This window comes from Phoca vitulina, unplaced genomic scaffold (assembly GCF_004348235.1).
Source record: "Phoca vitulina isolate PV1807 unplaced genomic scaffold, GSC_HSeal_1.0 scaffold80, whole genome shotgun sequence".
Classification (NCBI taxonomy): domain Eukaryota; kingdom Metazoa; phylum Chordata; class Mammalia; order Carnivora; family Phocidae; genus Phoca; species Phoca vitulina.
In genome coordinates, this window is record NW_022589783.1 from 1,282,961 (window position 1) to 1,303,676 (window position 20,716).

The window sequence follows — 20,716 nt, forward strand, 5'->3', positions numbered from 1 at the left end:
GTAGAGAGGGACTCGCTGTCGTCTCCCGGCCTGCAGCGGCAAAGCCACCTGGCCCGGGGCTCCTTGGAGCGCTCTTCTGGCCTCGGGCCGCCAGGTCGCCATTCAGAGCAGCTTCAGATGGAATAATTGGGCCCCAGAACGATGTGCAGCCCCTGCGCGCGCAGGGAGAGGCAGCTGCGTGGGGGACTGCCCCTGCCCCCGCCCCCAGGCCCTGCCCTTTGGCTTAATTAGGCGCCGCCACCGCAGAATGGAAGGACGTGAATACCTTTTGTGTCCCTGGCCGGCTCCTCACAGCCCCTCGAATATCCCCTGTGCTTTTCTGTCTCTGAATCTTTGTGCAGACCGCTCCCCTCACACTGAAAGCCCTCCCACTCGGCTTTATGCTTCCAGATCATTCCCATCTGTCAGGCGGTGCGGACCCCACACCCTCACCGAGCCTTCCCGCCCAGCCCAGGATGGCCAGCCCCCTTTCATCCGGACCCTTTGTTTGCCCCTGACACTGCCCTTCGCGTCTGTGGTCTCCGTCACTAGCCGTCTATCTGGACTTCCTTCACCACCGCAGCGCACCGAGACAGGCCTAGTCCTGTTCCTTCCCTGCCGTGTCCTCCTGTGCATGGGAGGCGCACCCTGGTCCCCCGAAATGCCAGATCTGTGTGGTGAACACGCAGCACCCGGCAGGGGATTTCTGCTGCTCGGGAAAAGCTAACCGAAGCCCGGCACTAAGACACGGATGTGAGCGGAGCCGGTGGGGGGAGGCGCGTGGAATGCTCTCCAAACCATCCTTGGTGCCGGCCGGCCGGCCTCCGGGCTGGTGCCCCGACGTGATGGCGGTGATGATGACAAACGAGGAGAATTCATTACCTTTTGAGCAAGAAGAAAGTTAGGAACGTGACAGACTTTTTTTGCAGAAAACAGCGTCCCCCACCCCCACCCCCAGCCCATGTCAGGCCCAGGTTGCTCTGAAGAGGTGCAGGATTTATTTTTGACGGACTTGGCAACTTGGACTCGTCTGAATTTGAACCACACGTGTGGGGCCGCTCGTGACTGGCTCTGCTCACGGAGGTCGAGCCCACGGGGCTGGGGCTGTGAACTTGGAAGGCACCGCGGACTTCTCGAGAACACTTGTAACTTCCTGGCGGGAGGGTCGTGGGCCACGAGAACCCCACACGCCTGGGGCTGGTGTCTGTGGTCTGACCTGCCGCACAGATGCGGCCTGGCTGGGCTGCTCAGGGCTGCAACGGCCGCATGCCCATCAGATGGGCCTCGTCCACAGCCCAGCCAGCTCCGGGTTCCCGAGGGAGCCGTGGTTACAGAAGCCCACGTGTGGACTGTCGGAGAAAGACGCTTATTGAAATGATGCGCGTCCTTCCTCTGACTTGAGTCTGATGTTTATCAGGAGCAGAGCGAAGGGAGAAGATGAGTGGGTGCAGCCCGCTGGGTTTCAGGCACATCACACGCATGTGGACAAAGTTGGATGTACTCATTCATGGCCGTCGTGAGACTGCAGGAAGCCTCCGACCTTGACCATGCTCTTCAGCTGTCTCCTGGTGCTAGACAGTCCCCGGGTGGGAGGATGACAGATGGAAATGACTTCTGTCTTCAAGTTCGGGAGGCGAGATGTGGTTCTCGCCCTGATAACTTGAGGACAACACAGGACGGCCGTTCCTGAGGGCCAGCCGTGGGGCCGCGCCCGTGTGCGCGGCAGGGAGCAGAAGGGCGGATGATTGCCGTGGCTCCAAGAGAGCAGAGGGAAGCAGCTCTTTTCCTTCTGACACGGGACTATTCGAAGACCCTTCTGGATTCAGAAGACTGCAGAAAAGTATTTTCGCTTCTATAAGTTAAAGTGTGTCTTTGAGTTTTATTTTGAGAAAACATCTTGCAAAATGGGATAAAATTACTCAATATTCCTTGGCAAACAGTGTTTATCGTGGAGCTGTTTTGGTTAGTTTACGAATGTTGTGGAACCTAGCCCTTAACGCGGCTGCGCGTTGGACCAGAGGAGCGTGGTTTGCAGCCCAAGTGGCTTGAGGGTGGCAGTGGTGGGGGCGGGGCACGCTGCCGGAGCTCCAGGGAACGGGCAGAGTGAGCAACCGTCCTGCCCAAGTTCTGGGGCCCAGGTTGGGATTCACCCTGGAGAAACGTCCCTCCCATGTGGCGTGTTGTCCCCCAGTCCAAATCACCGAGAAGTCCCGTGGAGGTGGCAAGGCGGTGTCCCAAGACAGGCAGCGGTGGTCACGTGTCGGTGGGCTGGTCACATGGAATGAGCTGTGAACTGGACCCTCCACCCAGGGAGCAGGTGTGGCTCTGGCCTAGACGGGGGATGGGCCGCTCAGGGTACCTGCTATGGTTCTGACCTCCGGGGAAGAGAGAGAGGATTCCGTTTGTCTCTCAGAACTGGCCATGGTCCTGTGTCCCCACAGTGTCTCCCATGTGGCCCCAGTGTCCCCCTGGTGTCCCCTGTGTGTCCCCCATGTGTCCCCCCAGTGTCCTTCATGTTTCCCCCAGTGTCCTCCATGGTCCCCCTGGTGTCCCCTACTGTCCCCTAGTGTCCCCGTGTCCCCCCTTGTGCCCCCCACAGAGTCCCCCATGGTGCCCCCCCTCGTGTCCCTCTGGCATCCTCCCCATGTCCCCCCCAGTGTCCCCCACTGTGTCCCTCAGTGTCCCCCCGGTGTCCCCCGTGTGTCCCCCCGGTGCCCCCTGGTACCCCCCCAGCATCTCCCCTCGTACCCCCCTGGTGTCCCCCCGGTGTCCTCCCCGTGCCCCCCGGTGTCCCCCCATGTGTCCCCCCAGTCCCCCAGTGCCCCCTGGTGTCCCCCCATGTCCCCCCTGGTATCCCCCAGCACCCCCCAGCATCCCCCCTGGTGCCCCCCTGGTGTCCCCCCGACTTCCTCCCGTGCTCCCCCATGCCCCCCAGTGCCTCCCCAGTGCCCCCGGTGTCCCCCCAGTGTCCCTCCCTGTGTCCCCCCAGTGTCCCCCCCGTGTCCCTCCAGCGTCTCCCCAGTGCCCCCCAGTGTCGCCCCCGTGCCCCCCCGGTGTCCCCCCATGTGTCCCTCCGTGTCCCTCCAGTGTCCCCCCGTGTCCCCCCGGGATCCCCTGGTGCCCTCCAGCATCCCCCCGGTGTCCTATGATGTTGGGGAGAGCCCTTCCAGCACACCCCGAGCTCGTCCTACTCAGATGAGCTATTTATGGTGAGACTCTTTCTGTAAAATAGCTCCCGTAAACCACATGGAGAGTTCCTGTCTCCGCGGCCCAGCCCCGCCGGCCCGCCTTGTGTGGCAGACCCTCCTAGGCCCCACTCACTTCTGCGGCGAAGTAACAACCTGCCTTAACAAATCCGCTGTGGACGGAAGAGGTGATCAGATGCGGCGTTTCTTTTTTTATGTGCCTTTTTTGTTTAATGCGACCTTGCAGCCACTTTGACATCTGGGATATTTTCTCCCATACTTTTCCCCACACATATGTTCTAAACATTTCACTCAGTCTCAGTCCTATTGGGTGAAAAATTTTACGTATTTTAAACACCCTTGTTTTGGTGTTCCTCATTACAAAAGTCACACGTGCTTAATTTAGAAAAAAAAAAAAACAGGAGCAAAAGAAAAAAGGAAATAAACCCGCCTGTTGTCCCCGCCACAGGCAGAGAGTCTCCGTTAGGATCTCGGGTGCCCTTCTGGGTTCCCCCTGTGTTCACTTCTGCGTCGGGGGGGGTCTGTGATAAAGACCTCCCCGCACGGTGAGCTCCCCGGCCTCCGCGTTACACGGGCAGCTCGCCGCCGCCCCGTCCGCCAGCCGTCCCCGGCCAGGCCGCCCTGTGGGTGCTTTGTACGCCATTGTTTGTGCTCTATTGGTGGGATTCTGTGGTGCCCTCTGAGCTGGAGACGGGGTCCCTCCCCAGAGAGGGCCGGCTCCTTTTCAGTGTGCTCGCTCAGTGTTTTATGCAGCCTGGAAAGTAATTGGCCTTTCTCCCTCCCCGGCCCACCCTAATGAGCCGCCCCTCCTGCTCCGGCGGCTTTGTGCGGTACCCCTCAGTTCTGCCCTGTTACCACAAATTATGCTCTCCAAAGAACCCTAGAACTCCAGCCGCCCTTTGTGGACACACTTAGGCAGTGCGCTGCTTTGTCCCGATTGTTCCTTGAAAGGTACAAAGCGGTTTTTCTTAAGCCTTTGTCGTCTTGGTCTTTCTTTTGGCAGAATTTGGGAATGACAGGTCTTTTCTCTCAGAGCGATTCCCACTCTCTGCAATTTTCCCCCATCAGATAAAGATTTTTGAGAAGTGAGACATTTGCATTATTATGTGTGTGGATGGATTTCTGCCCCCAGAATCCTATTCAACTTATTTTTTTGCAAATTGTGTTACAAAGAAGTACGAAATACTCTGAGGCTCTGCAGAGATACCCCAGGGCCTCGGCTTTACGGGAGGTGGTGGCTGTGGGCTCGAGACGTGGCAAGCAGTCCTGTGCCCTGAGAACGTGGAGCTCTCTGGGCTGGCTCTGCTCAGAGGGGTCCTGCCCCAGGGCCTGGGGGTGGGGGCCGGCAGGGGCCGTGGGCGGCGGGCTCTGGACACCCTGGAGGCCGTCCCACGTCGCACGGAGACTGACGCTTTGAATTTCCTTGGAGAGTTTGTGGACACCTGGGTGCAGCCACTCATGTTTTTGCCTTTCTTGACAAATGAAGGGTATTTTAAATAGCGTGGCACAAGCTTCACGTGTCTACTTTGTGATCGAACCCTTAAAGTTTAGGGGCCTGAAAACACTGTTGTTTTCTTTTTTAGAAATCCTGTTACTCTGGTTGCTATGGGAAGGGTGGGGAGAGTCCCCTCGCTGAAGACGGCGGTCCGTCGTCAACTAGGTTCCACGTGGCCCGTGGTGCCGTGGTCCGGCAGGGGCAGCATCCAGGCAGGGGGGCCTGGCCTGGTGTCCTGACTTGCCCTGCCGGCTGTGCAACCCCCTCGGCGCCCAGGTACGAGGGAGCCCTGCAGCCTGGCGGCTGGGACGGGCCAGCGCAGTGCTCAGGGCCTCATTCGCATCCGCGCCTGGAATCTGCCCTGCCAACGCTGCGCGGTCACCGAACTGGGACACAGGGAGAGTCGGGCACCTCGTCCCAGCCATGCAGCCAGCAGGGGTGGAGCGGGACTCAGACTACCCGGTCTGGGCCTGCAGCCGTTGCCTTCGGCCCCCCGGTCACGTCTGCGACGCGTCTTCACGCGGACTGGGGTCTGTCTTGGGCCTGTGTTCTCCACCACCGATGGATTTCTCTTCCCGCCATGGGGTTTTCCCTGAGACACTGGTGGTCTAGGACGTGTGCTCGTTGGCCGTGGACAGCTGCCGTGGGGAGGTCACCTGCGACACCCTGTTGTCGTCTCATTATTGTGCGTGCACCTTCTCCTCGGGAACGTGAAATGGTCTGCATCTGTTTTCCTCGAGGACGTTCTTCACACCTGGTGGCGGGGTGGGGGGCCGACTAAGGGGCAGAGCAGAGATGCGGAGACGGCCGGTCTCTCCAGAAAGACGGGAAACCCGTCCCCAGAGCAGGACAGTCTCAGAGTAAGCGACTTCCCTTTTGCTCTCTGGAGAACAAATCTCTAATTCACACCTGTATTGGCGTTTTCTTCCGCTTGGGTGAGAAAAGGAAAGCGACTAGGTGAAGCTCCCCGGGGGAGTGAGTCATGAACCCGCAGTGAGCTCTCTCGGGGGCGGGAGAGGCCCCGAGTAGGTGTGGCTCTCGAGTGCTCGGCATCTTCCGGCCGCGTAAGTGGGCCGAGCGAGGGCGGCCGACTAGGGAGCCATTTGAAGGGGCTAATGTGACTGGCTGGTTGACCCCACGTGTGGGTCTGTGACTAAAAGATCCATTTGATGAGACCCGCCTTTCTTCTTCCTTCGTAATTAACTGCCTCTTGGTGGTTGAATCCCATGAATCACGACACGAAGACGGTAATTGTCTTATAAACTCGAGGTGGTCAAGCTGAATGCCATTTTCATTAATGTGGTGCTACCCTGATCGTAATTTTAAAAAATTAAAGTGGGGTTGGTCTGGGTCTTCGACCTGATAAGATTTTTAGTTTTTAATGAGGGGCTGGAAGTCACGGCACATCCTTCTCCAGCCAAGTGAAGATACATTTGGGAAAGATCTCTGCGGTGTTCAGGACAAGGCCTGCCCTGCACAGGATGTGCCGGGGTCCCCGAGGAGGTCCTGGCCTCCAGGGTGAGGGGTGTCATAATTTGACTGGGTTCACACCCTCGTGGCGAATGCCCCCCCCCCCGATGGGCCTGCATCTGCTTTCACGGCATCCATAACCCGGCCACGGGGACCTGCGTTGCAGGTGTTGGGGATCCCCGTTTTGCTTGCTGCCAGGATTATAAATCAGAGAAATTTCAGGCAGCCCTGGGCCAGCCTCCAAGTCCTTCCGGAGCATGCCTGTGTTGTCTGTCGAGCTTTCGCTCAAGTGAAACGCTCCCCGTGGGTGGCCACGGCCCTGTATGTCACAGACTGTTGCTCGGTGACGCGGTGTTTGTCATGGCTGACCGAGTCTGCTCTGTCCTGCATGGGCCCCCCCACAAGCCAGACGGTAAACGCAGGGCAGGAAAGGCAGGGAGCGCTGGGGTCTGATTGCATTTCCGGGTAACGGGAACTAATGCTACAAACTTCAAATTACATTCTAAGTTTATGCCCACCCCATCCCCTAAGGGGGCAGAGGGGTCACACCTCCACATGTCTCTTTGTGGACTGCGACTGCCTTTTTAGGTGTAGATGAGACTTTTACATGAAGGGTGTGGTGTTGCCTAGAGACCAGTGGAACTTTCTGGTCTGGGGGGAGGGCAGAGGCTCTCCCTCTCCCCAGACAGCTCTGCTGAGAGGGTGGGCACAGCACAGGACCCTGACCCTACACCTGACCCTGTGCCCGACCCTGCGCCCGACCTGACCCTGACCCTGCGCCCGACCTGACCCTGACCCTGCGCCCGACCCTGACCCTGACCCTGCGCCTGACCCTGACCCTGACCCTGCACCTGACTCTGACCAGACCACAACTGGGTCAGGTTGCAGTCTGCATCTTGTCTTTTAAAAAGAAGTTTGATTGTTCTCAGGAAATTTCAATTTTAAAGTAATAACACAGAGACAGGTCAGAATACAGGATTTCTATTATTTCTTTACAAACCATAATTAACCGAAAGCACTAATTAAAGGGACCTCTGGTGGTTCCTCAGAGAGGGCAGCAGGGCAGAGAGGAGGATGCAGTTTCCACCCGTGGGGGCTCACAGTCGGGGTCCCCCAAGAGGCGGCGAGCTGGTGTGTGTCCCCTCCCGGTGGGCGTTTCCAGGAGGAGCCTCTGGTTTTGTCCCAGACGGACGGGCATGGCCTCGTTGTGTCCGGCCTGGAGGGAGACCCCGAGGGCCGGGGCTTGCCCCCCACAGTCCGCGGAGCAGGGGCCGTGCGCTCCCGGCACCCTCATCTCGTCGTGAGCCTGCGGCTTGTGTTAGTGAGACGACCTGCAGCCACCCTGCGACGTGGGGCCTGCCCGCCGTTCCTTCCCGCGTCTCAGATTAGGAAGATGAGGCGGGAGAAGGCACGCAGCTTGCCCAGGGTCACAGGACGGCTGCTCCTTCAGACCCCAGCCCAACAGAAGCTGCCAGAGCAGACCCTGAGATGGGGGGCTGGTCCCGTAGGAACCTCAGTCACGCGAGCTCGCGCCTCAGCAGCGGCCCGGCCACAGGGAGGCGCAAATGGCAGGTGAAATTCTCTTTGGACGTGTGGGAAGCCGGTGGGCACGGGTGGGCTGTGAATGGCAGCTTCCCTCGGAGCCTCGACTGCGCAGGAAACCACGCCAACAACTGCACTGCCGACCAGACAGACAGACGGCGCTCCCAGGAAGCTGACCCCGACAGAGCACGACCGCGGGGCCCCTCTTCTCCCTCACTCCTGCCGCTGACTCCGTCCCCTCCAGACGACCCCGGCATATCTGCAGCGCCTCACCCCGGAGGCCCCCGCCCGCCAGCTCCCATCCCCCCGAAACACCCTACAGACGTCGTGGGAGCTCTGGGCTGGGCCACGAGTGCGGGGGGCTCGGGGCCCTGCTGGTCCTACTCCGCAGTCCTTCCTGGCGCCTGGGACTGATTCGTGCGCGTAGCCAGAGCTGAGCGGCTTAGCACTCGCTAGTCATGGGCCAGGCGGTGCTGAGGGCGAGTTCTGAGCCCGTGATCTTCCTCAGTCCTCCCAGGACCACGGGCTTGGTTTCACAGATGAGGAAACTGGGACTCAGAGAGGCTAGGTGCTTTGTCCGCGGTCACACAGCCCGTAGGTGCCGAATCAGGACCGGAGTGAGGCATTGTCCCTCAGGTGCTGGAACAGGGGAGTGATTTCCTGGAATCCAAGGAGAAGGAAAGGGCAAATGTGTCACAGCGCGGGTCTCCTGAGCCCCGGTTTCTAGGCGGAGTCTCTGCTAGGACAGCCCTGAAGACCCCGCTGTGCACGTCTCCCTGGCATCCGGCCGCCTCCCGGCCCTCGGAAAGCCCAGAACAGCACCCTGGCTGGGAAAGGCGGGAAAGAGAGCTGCGGGCAGCCGCCCACAGAGGCAGGGGCCTCACAGGCCTCAAATGCACAGTGACTTCAAACCCAAGAACCCACTTCCAACCTAACCCTCCTGTCAGTAAACCCGTCATCACTTCTGCCTCCAGACAGTCCTTGTCTCAGCGGCTCGTATGCTCATTATGCAGAAACGGGATAGCAGTCAGTCCGACGCCAAGGTCCACCCGAGCAGGGGCGCCTACCTTTACCGGTATGTAAGGGTGTGACGGAAGAGGCCTGGCCTCTCTGTGGAGGCCGTGGGCCTCCTCGACTCGGCGCTCCAGCTCTGCAGGTGAGGGGCCCTCCCCAAGCGGTGCCCTCTAGGCCACACTCAGGCGACGGCCACACTCGGGGGGCCACTCTCGAACCAAGGTGCCTGGGGAAGGGGGCTGTGCGCTGCCGCTGGATACAGGCTGGAGACTGTTTCTTCTTGGAACCTTCCTTCTGTTTTTAAGAATTTCATTTTTCTAAAGAAAGACCTACAAGGAGCGCCAGCACTGAGTAACGCTGCGGAGCGCTCGGCCCAGGTCGCAGCCCCATGGGGCCCCGCAGCGCGTCTGGTCAGCCACGACGTCACCTGCCAGACAAGGAGGGCTGCGTGGACGATTGCTGCCTCTTCAACTCCAAAATGCTGAGCTTTCTTTGGAAATACCTTTGAACTCGCCGAGCCCCTGAGAGTTTGTTCTGGTTTAGAGAATTTTAATTTTATTGCGCTAATATCTGCTGATGACTTTCTCTGTAGCGGGCACCACATGGTTGTCTTACGTAACGAGACTGGTGCTTCCATTTTTCAAGTGGACACACTCGGGCTCCGAGACCTTGCATGGGGGCCCGCCGTACGCACTCCCCTCCACCGGCAGAGGGAAGAACGGGAATCCGGGGCTTGTGGCCATCCTCCCATCCCCCACACACAGTCGCAGGGCGGTCACCTAGCTGGTGTGACGTTTGCTTCTTAGTGACTAAATCTCAACCATCCCAAACCTTCCTCCCCAAAGGCGCTCCTTCCCGGAGGACACATTCTGCGCTCTCCTGGCCGATGCCGGAGTTATCTTTATGCTTCGGTTGGAGTTACTATTTATTCTTGCAGATGAACTATGTGAAACCATAGCAGTTGGTGCAGAAACGTCATTTGGTATGCTTTCTCCAAAATCAAGTAACATCCCACGTGCATCCAGGGGAAAGAAGTGGTTACTAGTACCACGTACCTGGTTAGAATTACCCACCGTGTCTGGGGTTGGTTGGTTTGTTTGTTTTTAAGATTTTGAGCAAATCTGGCTGGGTTTTTTAAACAAACCCGTTGTCTGAACACCGTGCGTGAGCCGGCAAACCCTGAGGACGGTGGGGGCCCAGCAGAAGTGCAGCCTGGCTTTCTCCCTTTTCCCTTCCATGGCCCGCAAGGCGGCCCTTTGTGTAAAGTTCACCTGTCTCTTCAGGATGCCCGCAGCCCTGCTCCATGAGACCCACTGCTCTGGCGGGCGGAGGGGCCCCTCCGTGGACCTGTGCCAGGCGGTACGCACCGTCTGGATCCAGGCGCGAGAGCCGTGCCTCCCAGGGGAGCTGCGCTGAAAGAGGGGTCTTTTCTCTATGGTGGCAGATGCCTGAGGAAGGTCTTTAACACCAAGGAGAAGGGCAGCTGCGTGAAGGATAAGGAACGCGTGTTAGGGTTCCTCAGGGCTTTAGCCAGCGCCCTGGGGTGCGCTGAGCTGGTGGGGACAGCGGGGGGCAGCCCTCCCTGGGTGCCACCCCCAGGGAAGGGAAGAACACCCGACAGCCGTGCAGCTCGCCAGCATCTTTCCCCGTGAATGCATTTTTATTTCCTCTCTTGGCTCAGAGTCTCTTACGGAGTTTTTCTTGCTATCATTTTATTTTGGTGGCTCAGGTTACAGTGATCGTTTCAAGGGCAAAAGGCTGGATTTCATCAGCTCAGGATGCAGGTATTTTGCCAGTGAGAAGTTGGGGGGTCCCGGCTGACTCTCCGGTGACAGCCAGGAGCTAGTACACGGCGACACCGGGGTCCCTTGCTTCTGAGCGCCGCCCCCACCTGCGTGTTCAAACACCACCGCCCTGCGCGGGGTCGGCCAGGACCCTGTAGGGACCCAACAGCAGCTCTGTTCGGCTGTCATGCTGAGGTTTTCCTTTAAGTCTAGAGATTTTGTCTTTGCGGGTCTGGGCAGAGAAGCAAATCCTTTTCCATTAAACCACATACTTTCTTTTTCCATGTGATTTTATCTGTCCTCTCTCATGTGAGCTCTCATCAGTTTGGGTGTTGTTTGGGGAAAAAAGGGAAGAAACAAAAAGAGATGTTTTTTTTTTTCCCGAACACCTGAGCCTGGTACCAATTTCAGAGCACGGTGAAAACCCTTCCCTCCCACCGTGACCGGTGTTCTAGAAAGGAAGGGAAGTCGGCTGGCTCAGCCTGCACGTTGCGTTGTTCCAGGATAGTCCGGCGTCACCACACGGCGGGTCCAGTGCCCTTTGCCCCGAATCTGCGTGTTTGTGTGTCTGTGTCCGCACTATGTGTGTGTACACGTGTGTATCTGTGTGGCTGCGTGTACACCCATGTATGTGTGTGGTCTCTGTGTGTGCGTGTTGTGTACCCGTGTACGTGTGGGATATCCGTGTGCGTGTGCGCGTGCACGCATGGCCTCGGGGCGGACCCCGTCTGCCCCTTGGCTCTCGGGTCGGGCAGGGCTGGGGGTGAGGCCGAGGCCGTGGGGGCGGCACTAACCTGCCCTCGCTGTCTGCCAGGAGCTGTGCCGGCAGCGCATGGCCGTGCGCACGTCCGAGCGCCCGGAGGCCCCGCACGCGTCCCGCATCAACAGCGTGTCGTCCCAGCTCAGCGACGGGCCGATGCCCAGCCCATCCGCACGGAGCAGCACGTCGTCCTGGTCCGAGGAGCCCGCGCAGTCCAACATGGACATCTCCACCGGCCACATGGTCCTGGTAAGGCCCGAGGTCCTCTCCGTCGGGAATCACGGCTCAGACCGTCTGTGGGAGGGGAGCGAGAGCAGGGTGGGGAGGGGGCACACACAGCGCCCCTCCCACCCACACACGCGTCCCCGGGATTCCCGCCGCACACCCAGCCACAACGTGCCGGCCACCAAGGCCGACCTGGTCGGGCAGCTGACCGGCAGGGGGAAAGCCCAGCGTCAGGGCGCCGCCGACTCCGTCCTGCCGGTTAAGTGAGGTGAGCATGTGCACCCACACACGTGGCTGACCACGCAGGGGATTCTGCCCCGGGCACTCTGTTTTCACTGGTGGAACGCGCGTCGGCGAGTGCCTGCCGTGTGCACTGCCATCGTTCAGCCCCGACCAGGGGACCGTCGTGGCGTCTTCCCTCCATTGCGGATCACGCAGCGTGGTTTGGGGAGTCAGATGTCCCTCACTTGCTGCTTCTACTTAACGGTGACGGGGGCAGAGGTGGGGGCTCAGAGCGCTTCTGGGGGGGCCCTGCCGTAGACACTTGCTCCTGCCTGTCCGGCTCCCGGTCCTGTCTTCCCCAGACCCAGTGTCGTCCTCGGAGGGCCGCGCGTGGAGGGGCGGTGTGCTGCCCCGCGATGCGTGCTTGATGTCTGATTTTACTAAGAGAGACGTTCATAATTCGCCCTGTTTACCGCTGTCTCCTGAAGGCAGAAGAACACCGTGCTCCTGGACCCTCAGGCCGCACACGTCCGCTGCTTCGTGCTTGCAGAGCTAAAGCAGCAGGCCATTGGCCGTGACTCTCCTGGAGACAGAGTGTTCGGGGATGGCAGGCAGAGCCCATCTCGCGGCTCCGTGACGCGGCGGCAACATTCCCGTCCAGTCTGTGTCCCAAGTGTCAATGTGGGACAGGCTCCAAGGGTCGTGTTTGTGGTCCTTAAACATTTATTTTTTTGTGGAAAGTTTCCTTATATGTTTATTTACCGACAATATAAGCTGGTGAAATTGGACCACAGCCCCCAGCGGCTTAGTCCACTTAGGCCGCCATAAGGAACCACCGCAAACTGGCGGCTTTAACAGCAGAAACGTGCTTCCTATCGTCCTGGAGGCTGGAGCCCAAGATCCAGGAGCCACAGCAGCGTGGGAATCTGGTGAGGCCCCTTCCCTGTTCTGAGCTCGCACCGTCTCGCCACGTCCACCTGCCCCTTCCCACGTTCCCACACCACGGCCGCCAGAGAATTCCTTCGCGGTTCCCTGCCCCGGCCTCTGCTCTCACGGCCTGTGCACAGTCGACCTGCGTGTGCGTGCGGGGGGCGGCTCTGAGCACTTTCTGCTCGTGCAGGAGTCCTGACTCTGTCCTCTGACCCCACATGACAGACGGGCTCAGGAGCTCTGTCCACCCCATGCTTATCTTCATCCCAAGCACTTCCGCTGGTGCAGAGCCCAGAGGCCTGGAGCCACACAGCATAAGCGAACAATTCAGCATTTTTACAAAAACTCTCACCCACTAAGGGACTCATCTTTTAGGCCCTGACACTAGCCCATTCTCACAGGGCAGGCACGGAGCATTCCGTGGTTAGAACGGAGTCCGGGCAGCAGGAAGTGGCACCCTCCTTACTGGTTCACAAAGGGCCCCCTCCCTCCGTAGCGCAGCCCGTAGAAACCTGCGCATGTCACAACCTCAGAACGTGCCGGAATGCCTGACCTTCTGATTCATTAAGGCGACAAGGAAGATAATTCTTGGGTGATCATCAGCCCGACCCTCCGTGAGGAAACTTTCATGTTTATCAGACAGCTACATGATGATCTTCCTGAACTACATGCTAAGGATTCAAAGACCATCAGATAAATTATGCGAGGTCCAGGCACATCCCAGGAACCAGCTGCTCCACGAGTGTGCCATGCAGATGCGACGTCTGAACTTACGGGTGTGATGGAATCCACGGCAAGGCTGTTTACCTCTGGACAACAGGGCGGAAGCAAGGAGCACCCCACAAAGTCAGGAGGGAGTTGGCCGAGTTACCGCGGCCAGGGTGCAAGATGGGAGCGCTGTCTTCAGCAGAGGATGGAGAGCGTGTTTGAAGCAATCAGTGGCATGGGAAGTTAAATAGCCAAATGTTGACCCCTCACGCCACAGTACTGGCAGGAGCGGCTGACCTGGAAGCAGGGCTGATCTAGAACCTGGGGGCGGGGCTGACCTACAGTGGAGCTGACCTGGGGGCGGGGCTGATCTAGAACCTGGGGCGGGGCTGACCTACAGTGGAGCTGACCTGGGGGCAGGGCTGATCTAGAACCTGGGGCGGGGCTGACCTACAGTGGAGCTGACCTGGGGGCGGGGCTGATCTAGAACCTGGGGGTGGGGCTGACCAACAGTGGAGCTGACCTGGGGGTGGGGCTGATCTAGAACCTGGGGGCAGGGCTGACCTACAGTGGAGCTGACCTGGGGGGCGGGGCTGACCTGGAAAGCAGGTTGACCTAGGGTGAAGCTCATCTGGGGGCGGAGCCCTCAGACTCCAGCCTCCTTGGATCTGGTCACTCTCCACAGTAGAGTCCTGGGCTACCTGTGCAAGGCGCTGTGATCTCCTGCCTGGAAGCTATAGGAATAGAATTCTAGAAATAAGTGCTCCACCCAGCAAGCAACAGGACCCTCAGAGAGGAAACAAGTGGCCCAGGGCTTTGCATGGAAGAAGGACTTTGCTGATGGGGGGTCAGGAGTGGGGGTCGCAGGCCATTACTCCATGGTGACACCACTGATGACACTAGGCACTCATTCCTGGGCAGCCTTCATGGGGAAGAGGCTGAGCCCCACATGCCCGAGGGGAGGGCCTGACTAATACCCCTGGTCAAGGGGCCCGGGGTTGGTGGACAACCCCCCGAGAAGTGACTCAGGGGAGCATGTGTTGACCGAGGCCTGGAGACACCGCGGGGTCAGGATGTGAGAGGAGAGGCCGGGGCAGGGAACCACGAAGGATTTCTCTGGCCCCTCCCAGGAGCTGGTCTTCCTGCGCAGACCCGGGGCATCAGAGCTGCCCTGCTGGGACCCCGAGGGGTCCACTCGAGAACGGGGTCCTGGGAGGCCAGGTTCATGGACCCCACCCTTCAGTGAGCAGAGGGAGAGGGCAGTGGATCTGGGTCGGACATGGTCCTGGAGCTGTGGGGAGCGCAGGGCCGGGTGGGGAGTGGGGACGCCGTGCATTTGCAAGAGGCACGGGACAGCTGGGAGCAGGACCATGAGGGGGCACCTGCCTCAGGAACCCGGCAGGTTTCTGGAGAAGTGTTTGCATGGGGGCTTGGTGGCGTTGGATCAGGGCTAAGTGCAGAACTCCAAGAACACGGGACCCCGTGAAGCTGACCTTATGAAACTGTTAGAAACGTTGTCACGTCTTGAGTATGTGAGGGCGGAATGCTGTGGGTAAGGTCAAGAATCACCTTTGAATTTAGTTTTTAAAGAGGTCTGTTTCCATATCACATTTGCCTCAGAAGTTGAGCGTGGCTGCTTTGTAGATGCCGAGAGCAGGTCACTGTCCTGAGAGTCACTGATGGCCACGAGCCTGCCGTGAAGCAGGTGTGAGAGCACATGCAGAGGGAGGAGGCGCGAGCAGCCGTGAGGGCACGTCTGCCCCATCCACAGCACTCTCCTCCACTTCTCTCCTGAGTTCAGGGAGTGTGGACATTGGGAAAAAGCTGGCTTAATGCTGTCTCCATTATGACGTAAGGAATAGAGAACCTAATTCAGGAAAACAGTGCTGAATAGCCTCTTAAAAATACATCTGCGTCCATGTCGAAGGTAAGGACTGTGACCCTTGCATCCCCTTTATCCTTGGAGACGATGAGGCAGGAATGAGCATCACTGACCGTTTGTGTAACAGCCACTGTCCAGAAGCCATGCAGTGGGAACTGATGTGTGCCCACTTCACAGACAAAGACCACAGGACGAGCGCTGTGAGAATGAATGTCCCAGCACCGGGAAGAAGGCAGAAAGGCCGCGTGTCATCGAAAACAGAGGGAACGAGCTGCAGCAGGAGGTTTGGGGACCGAGGGCTGCAGAAGGCTTGCGCGGGGCAGAGAACGTCGTGTCCGCCGTGGGGGTGGCCCAGGTGCTGGCAGAGCCCCGCCGCGCCCACCTCACCACCAGCACCTGCCTCCTGCGTGCCCCACATTCATTCCGGAGCCTTGACTTCCAACGTTTGCACTTTGAGTGGCAGCTCCTCTGACCATTCCTGTCCCACCAGCCTCCTCGGCTTAATGCTCCTTCATATTTGGATGGCACGAGTCATTGCTCACCTAGGAAGGCTGGCTGGAGAGGCTCGGACGCTGGGCTGGCGTGGCGGAGCGGGAGCCCACGGGGCTGCTGGCGTGGCCTTGGGCACCTTCATCCTGAAAACCAGTACGTCCTAGTCTTTCTGAAAGGACACAGTTCCGTGGCGTTCCTTCCCTGGCCCTGCTCTCTGAGGCTGGGCGAGCACCCACGGCACCGTGGCGGCCATCCTCACGGTGAGGGGACCGGCCCCTCCCCCAGAGCCAACACTATTGTAGGTTTTTTTGTGACAGATAAGTAGTAGCTACTCAGAACCAAACACCGTCCTTCACCTGACACGGTGCCTGAGACATGGCTCCATGGGAGCATCCATGACTCAACTCTGCTCATCTTCACAGACCCATGTTTTTCTGTTATTCCATGTACTATAACTTATTTATTTTATACTGCTCAGGGTGATTTACACAATTTTCAAATTTCGCCACTTCTAACAGCATATGTGAAAATAATTGTAGGCTAAATTTCTAGAAGACCCTAGAGGAGGATGCCTTTCCTTTATTTTGAGAGGTATAAGCAAACTTCCTGCCAAAATGTTTGAGTAACTGACACTCCCACCAACTATGTAGAAAATGATGCCTGTGTCCCCAGACCCTCCTCAGCCCTGGGTACTGGCCACCCTTCATCTTTGCCACTGGTATGTGGAAAATGCTATTTTAAGGCAGTTTTTGTTTACATTTCTCTTGTGCATAAGATTGAGCGACTTTTCCTACATTTGGGAGCTATTTATCCTTCCTTCCAAGAATGGCCTCAGAAGTGTCCCTCAAGGGCTGCAGGGCCACCAGCTTCTGAAGCCCGCCAAGGGCGAGTTCTGCACATTTACACAGCGCGAACCACGGACAGCAACAAGAGCGTACCGCCCTCGACACCGTAAGGAAACCAAGTGACTCTCGTCTTTTCTCTGTGCGGCCGAGGAGCGCCTCCCCCCGCCCCCCCCACCCCGCCGTGAGAGAGGCACTGCTATTGACTGATATGGATAAAGTTTGCGTAAGAACAACAAAGGAGAACCCTCTGAAAAGTCACCCGTGACCGAGATTGGCGCCCGCAAGTTGGAAGGCAGCAGGCTCCGTGCCTCAGGACGTGTGTCTCCTGTGCGTGGGAATGACACACCAGTGTTATGAGCCAAGCAAGGCGCATCGTTTCAGTTTCTAAAAATAACCTGCCCAGTGACATCAGTGAGAAGAGTGGCCTGGAAGCACGAGTGCCTGGCTGCTGCAGGGTCGTTGGACCTCGGGGGACCTGTCCTGGGGGCTGAAACAGCAGAGCTGTTCTTCCTCACATCCTGGAGGCTGGAGGTCTTAGATCCAGGCGTGGGCAGGGCCGCTCTCGCCCGCTTGGGGTCTTCCCCCTGTGTCCTCACACGGCTGTCCCTCTGCATGTTCCTGAACTTCTCTCATCAGGACACCCGTCATACCAGGTCAGGGCCCATCCTCGTGACCTCATTTTACCTTCACTACCTCCCTGAGACCCCCTCTGCAAATACAGTGATGCCCTGAGTCCTGGGGTTGGGGCTTCTACGCAGGAAGGCAGGCGACGCAATGAGCCCGTGACAAGTGCTCGTGTTTGAACTACCCCGTGTCTTCTGTAGCTTGAAGCAGATGACAGGCCTCAGTCTTCCCCGTTTCTGTCATGTCCCCCATGCACTGCAGGGGCTGAGCAATCAGGACTACCACCCATGCCAGGCTCTGCACCCCCAGAGCTGTGCCAGGACCAGGAGCGGCTGCTAAACCATTCACGGAGCCTCCTCCTTCCAGGCATGGCTCACGTTTCCTTTTCCGAGCCAAGCCTCCGGCCCATCGCTGTTACTCCGGGAGAAGGCAGCTCTGCAGGCACCTGGAGGTGCCTTAGGCAGCTGGGACATGGGCGACTGTCGTTAGCATGGTTTTGACACAAGGCAAGGAGTGTCGTTTCTGTTGTTCAGTATTTATTGGGAGGCATGGATTTATTATTTTTTTGATGGGGTGGTGTGATTTGCCGTGTTATTGTTAAAAATCTGCTTTACTGTTTAAAATGCTAGGATGATGCTAGAACATTCTCCCTGCTTGTTAGACCTTCCTGTAGTGAGTAAATTGGGTAAAGCCGAGTAAGTAAAGTCAGGTGTCCAGTTATATTTGTTGAATTAAATTAAATATCAAACACTACATTTGGTAGTTAGTAGGTCTATGAGTTAACGTTTATGAGGGGAAGAAATTGAAATCAATGCCCAAAACAGCGCATGGAGCATGTTCATTCACATATATGTGAACAGGAAACACTTTCTGAGTGCCCAGCAACCTCCTGGGGCTTCCCTCAAATCAACCTGACAGGACGAGCCAAGAAGAGATGCACGTCCGTCTGGCCTATGCAGTTACCCCTACACCTCCCAGATTTGCAGACGGTGCTTGGGGGAATGCATGGCAGCAGGATTATTCCATGCCCAGGATGGAGCGATGTGATTGTGTATGTACAAGTTACTGTGAAAAATTAACACCATCTAAAAAGTAGTCTTTGGAGTTGCATCAAGCCTGTGGTTCCACAAGTAATCCACACACGAACAAGCATCCGTTGAGTTTGCTCATCTTTGTGTCCTTAGCATTGAGCACAGCTCTTGGACATAGCAGGTGTTGGATAAAAACTGAAGTGCCCAAGTGAAGTAGATGATTAGTGTTTTGCCCCCGAGAAATGTACAGTCTATCTGAAGTGAAGAGGGGTGAACATCTAGAAAACACGACACGGCCAAATGCCAAATTGTGCTCTTTTGCTGGAAGACTTCTTCATCCTTTGTGAAGGCGTGGGGTGGCAGGGGGAGACTGAGGAGGGGAGCGGGCCCCGCGGGTTACTGGGCACAGTCGTGGTCAAGGAGGAGTGGCTGTTTGGGGTGGCGGGAGACAGAGCGGGCAACAGCACAGCTCCTGGGAGCCCTGAGTCAGTCCCCGGGGCTGGAATCTATGGAGGACAAGTAGGAAGTCAGTACGTAAACCCGGACCGCGTACCAGCCAGGCTGAGCACCCGCGTGCAGACTTGTGCTTGATCCTTACACGACTGCCGTGGTTTCTTGAAAACAGGAAGAGCAACATTCACTTGTTCACTTGCTTGTGTTTGTTCGCTAGAAAGTGAGAGTATCTGTGGCAAACAAGCTGGGGAATGTTCTTAATTAATCCTCACACTTGCATAACAGATTAGCCAACGGTCCAAGTCTAGTTAACGTTTTCTCATTCCTTTAAAAATCCTGTTGTCTTTGATGCTGTAGCTGTTGAGAAGGCAGTTTGTGACTGGCCCAGGGGCTGCCTTTGCGGGTCTTCCCACTTTCTTCCTGAGTCCTACCCCTTTGTTGTTCTAGGATCTTCCTGGGCCCAGTCTGGGTGCAGACCTCTTTTATTCTTACTTTCGCTCCAGCTTTAGTGTATTCCTCCGTTGGAGAATCCCAGTTGTGCATGGGTCCTCAGAAAGGACAAACCATTAACAACTGACACATGACCATCTGTGCTCTCTGCTCTCGTGGAAGCATCCGGGGCATGTGTGCTCCCATGGCCCTCACGTCTCTTCCACGTTTCTTCCACGTGTCTTCCACATGTCTTCTTGTCGCCCCTTCTCCCCGCATTCCAGGGGACTCCCTCGGGTCTGTTGCCCACTTTGCACAGTTTCTCTTCAGCATCGTCGTCCAGTTTGCACAGTTTCTCTTCAGCAGCGTCTAATCAATATGTGATCACCCATCACATTGATAATTACAAGGAGCCTCTTTTTCATTTGCGGTTGATCTCTTTATTCTTTTTTGAATCTGCCTGCCATATTGTTCTTCTGTCTTTGGTCCCACTGCAATATCTTCAATCATTGTAAATGCATTATTTGATTGTTTCTGCCTAATGCTTCTGTCATCTAGGTTCTTCTGAATCTGATCCTGCTTTTGATGTGTTTGCTGAGTTGCTTAGGGGAGTTTGTTGTCTGGTGGGTTCGGTAACTTCCATCTTTCAGAATTTTGTGAGACCATATTGAGGGTGTTTAACTTGAGAGAGGTTCTGGGGTCACTTTGCCAGACAATCTAGGCTCCCATTAAACTGGGACGATCTTTGTATCAGTTCTTCACCTGGATATTTTTAGACCACCCACATATTGTAAATTTGAGCCTCAGTCTAGATGAGGCCTGTGGTCCAAATGCCTTCCCATTCTAAATCCATGTGGAAACAGACATGCTTTCTTGTTGCGTGAGCAAGCCCTTTCCCTGGGAATGGGGTCTTCCCAGGGTCCTGGTTTGGGGGGGCTCCCACATCCACCTCCTTACCTTCCGCCTGGCAGGGTTGCCCCCAAGACCCCATGTGGGCAGCAAAAGCCAGGACCCTGGGTCTGAGGTACAGGAAATTGTACGCCTTGCCCTCTCTCAAGGGCTGGCGTGCCTTCAGGTCATGAGCTAACCACTTCACCCTCCTCTTCATTCTGGATTTCTGAGGATTTCCCTTCATCTTATGAAAAGCTGACTGTGCCATTTATCCAGCATTTTACATGTCTCATAGGGGAGGCTCTTCAGGTCTCGTGTCTCTGGGAACATAAGACTTAAAGCAAGTTAAACAAAGGGAATGCAGGGAAACGGTGCTTTGACGTTTGCTCTCACACCGCGTTGACAGTCGCATCTGAGAGCCAGCTTCATGTTCTGCACCACGAGGAAGACGTGTAACGGTGGCAGGCTCTTGTCAAAGAGCGCCAGGCGGTGATGTCATCCAGACTGGTTCCCACACTCCCCCTTCCGTCTGCAGGCGAAGGGGGTCGCCTGCTTCAGGAAGTGCTCGCACACTGTGCGTCCAAAGTAAGCCGTTGGTGGGTGTGCACCGCCCGGAGCCTTGGACCCCCAGGGCCAAGGGCGAGCGGCCGCGGAGGAGTCCCGGACGGCACCCCTGTCACGGTGACGATAAAGGCAGCTGTCGGCAGGCGTGGCTCCGGGCTCCGTGGCTGGCT

General features: G+C 57.3%; 1 protein-coding gene across 5 annotated transcripts in view; it reads left to right on the plus strand.

Annotated features, from left to right (window-relative positions):
• PTPRN2 (protein tyrosine phosphatase receptor type N2) overlaps positions 1 to 20,716 on the plus strand; it is an 814,855-nt gene that overhangs the window by 711,996 nt on the left and 82,143 nt on the right. For 4 of the 5 annotated variants that reach the window (XM_032394358.1, XM_032394357.1, XM_032394356.1 and 1 more), the window contains one exon: positions 11,305 to 11,499. The exons of the other annotated variant lie outside the window; for it this stretch is intronic. In XM_032394358.1, coding sequence (XP_032250249.1) covers positions 11,305 to 11,499 — 195 coding nt within the window. The remainder of the gene's footprint in view (positions 1 to 11,304; positions 11,500 to 20,716) is intronic. 5 annotated transcript variants of the gene reach the window in all.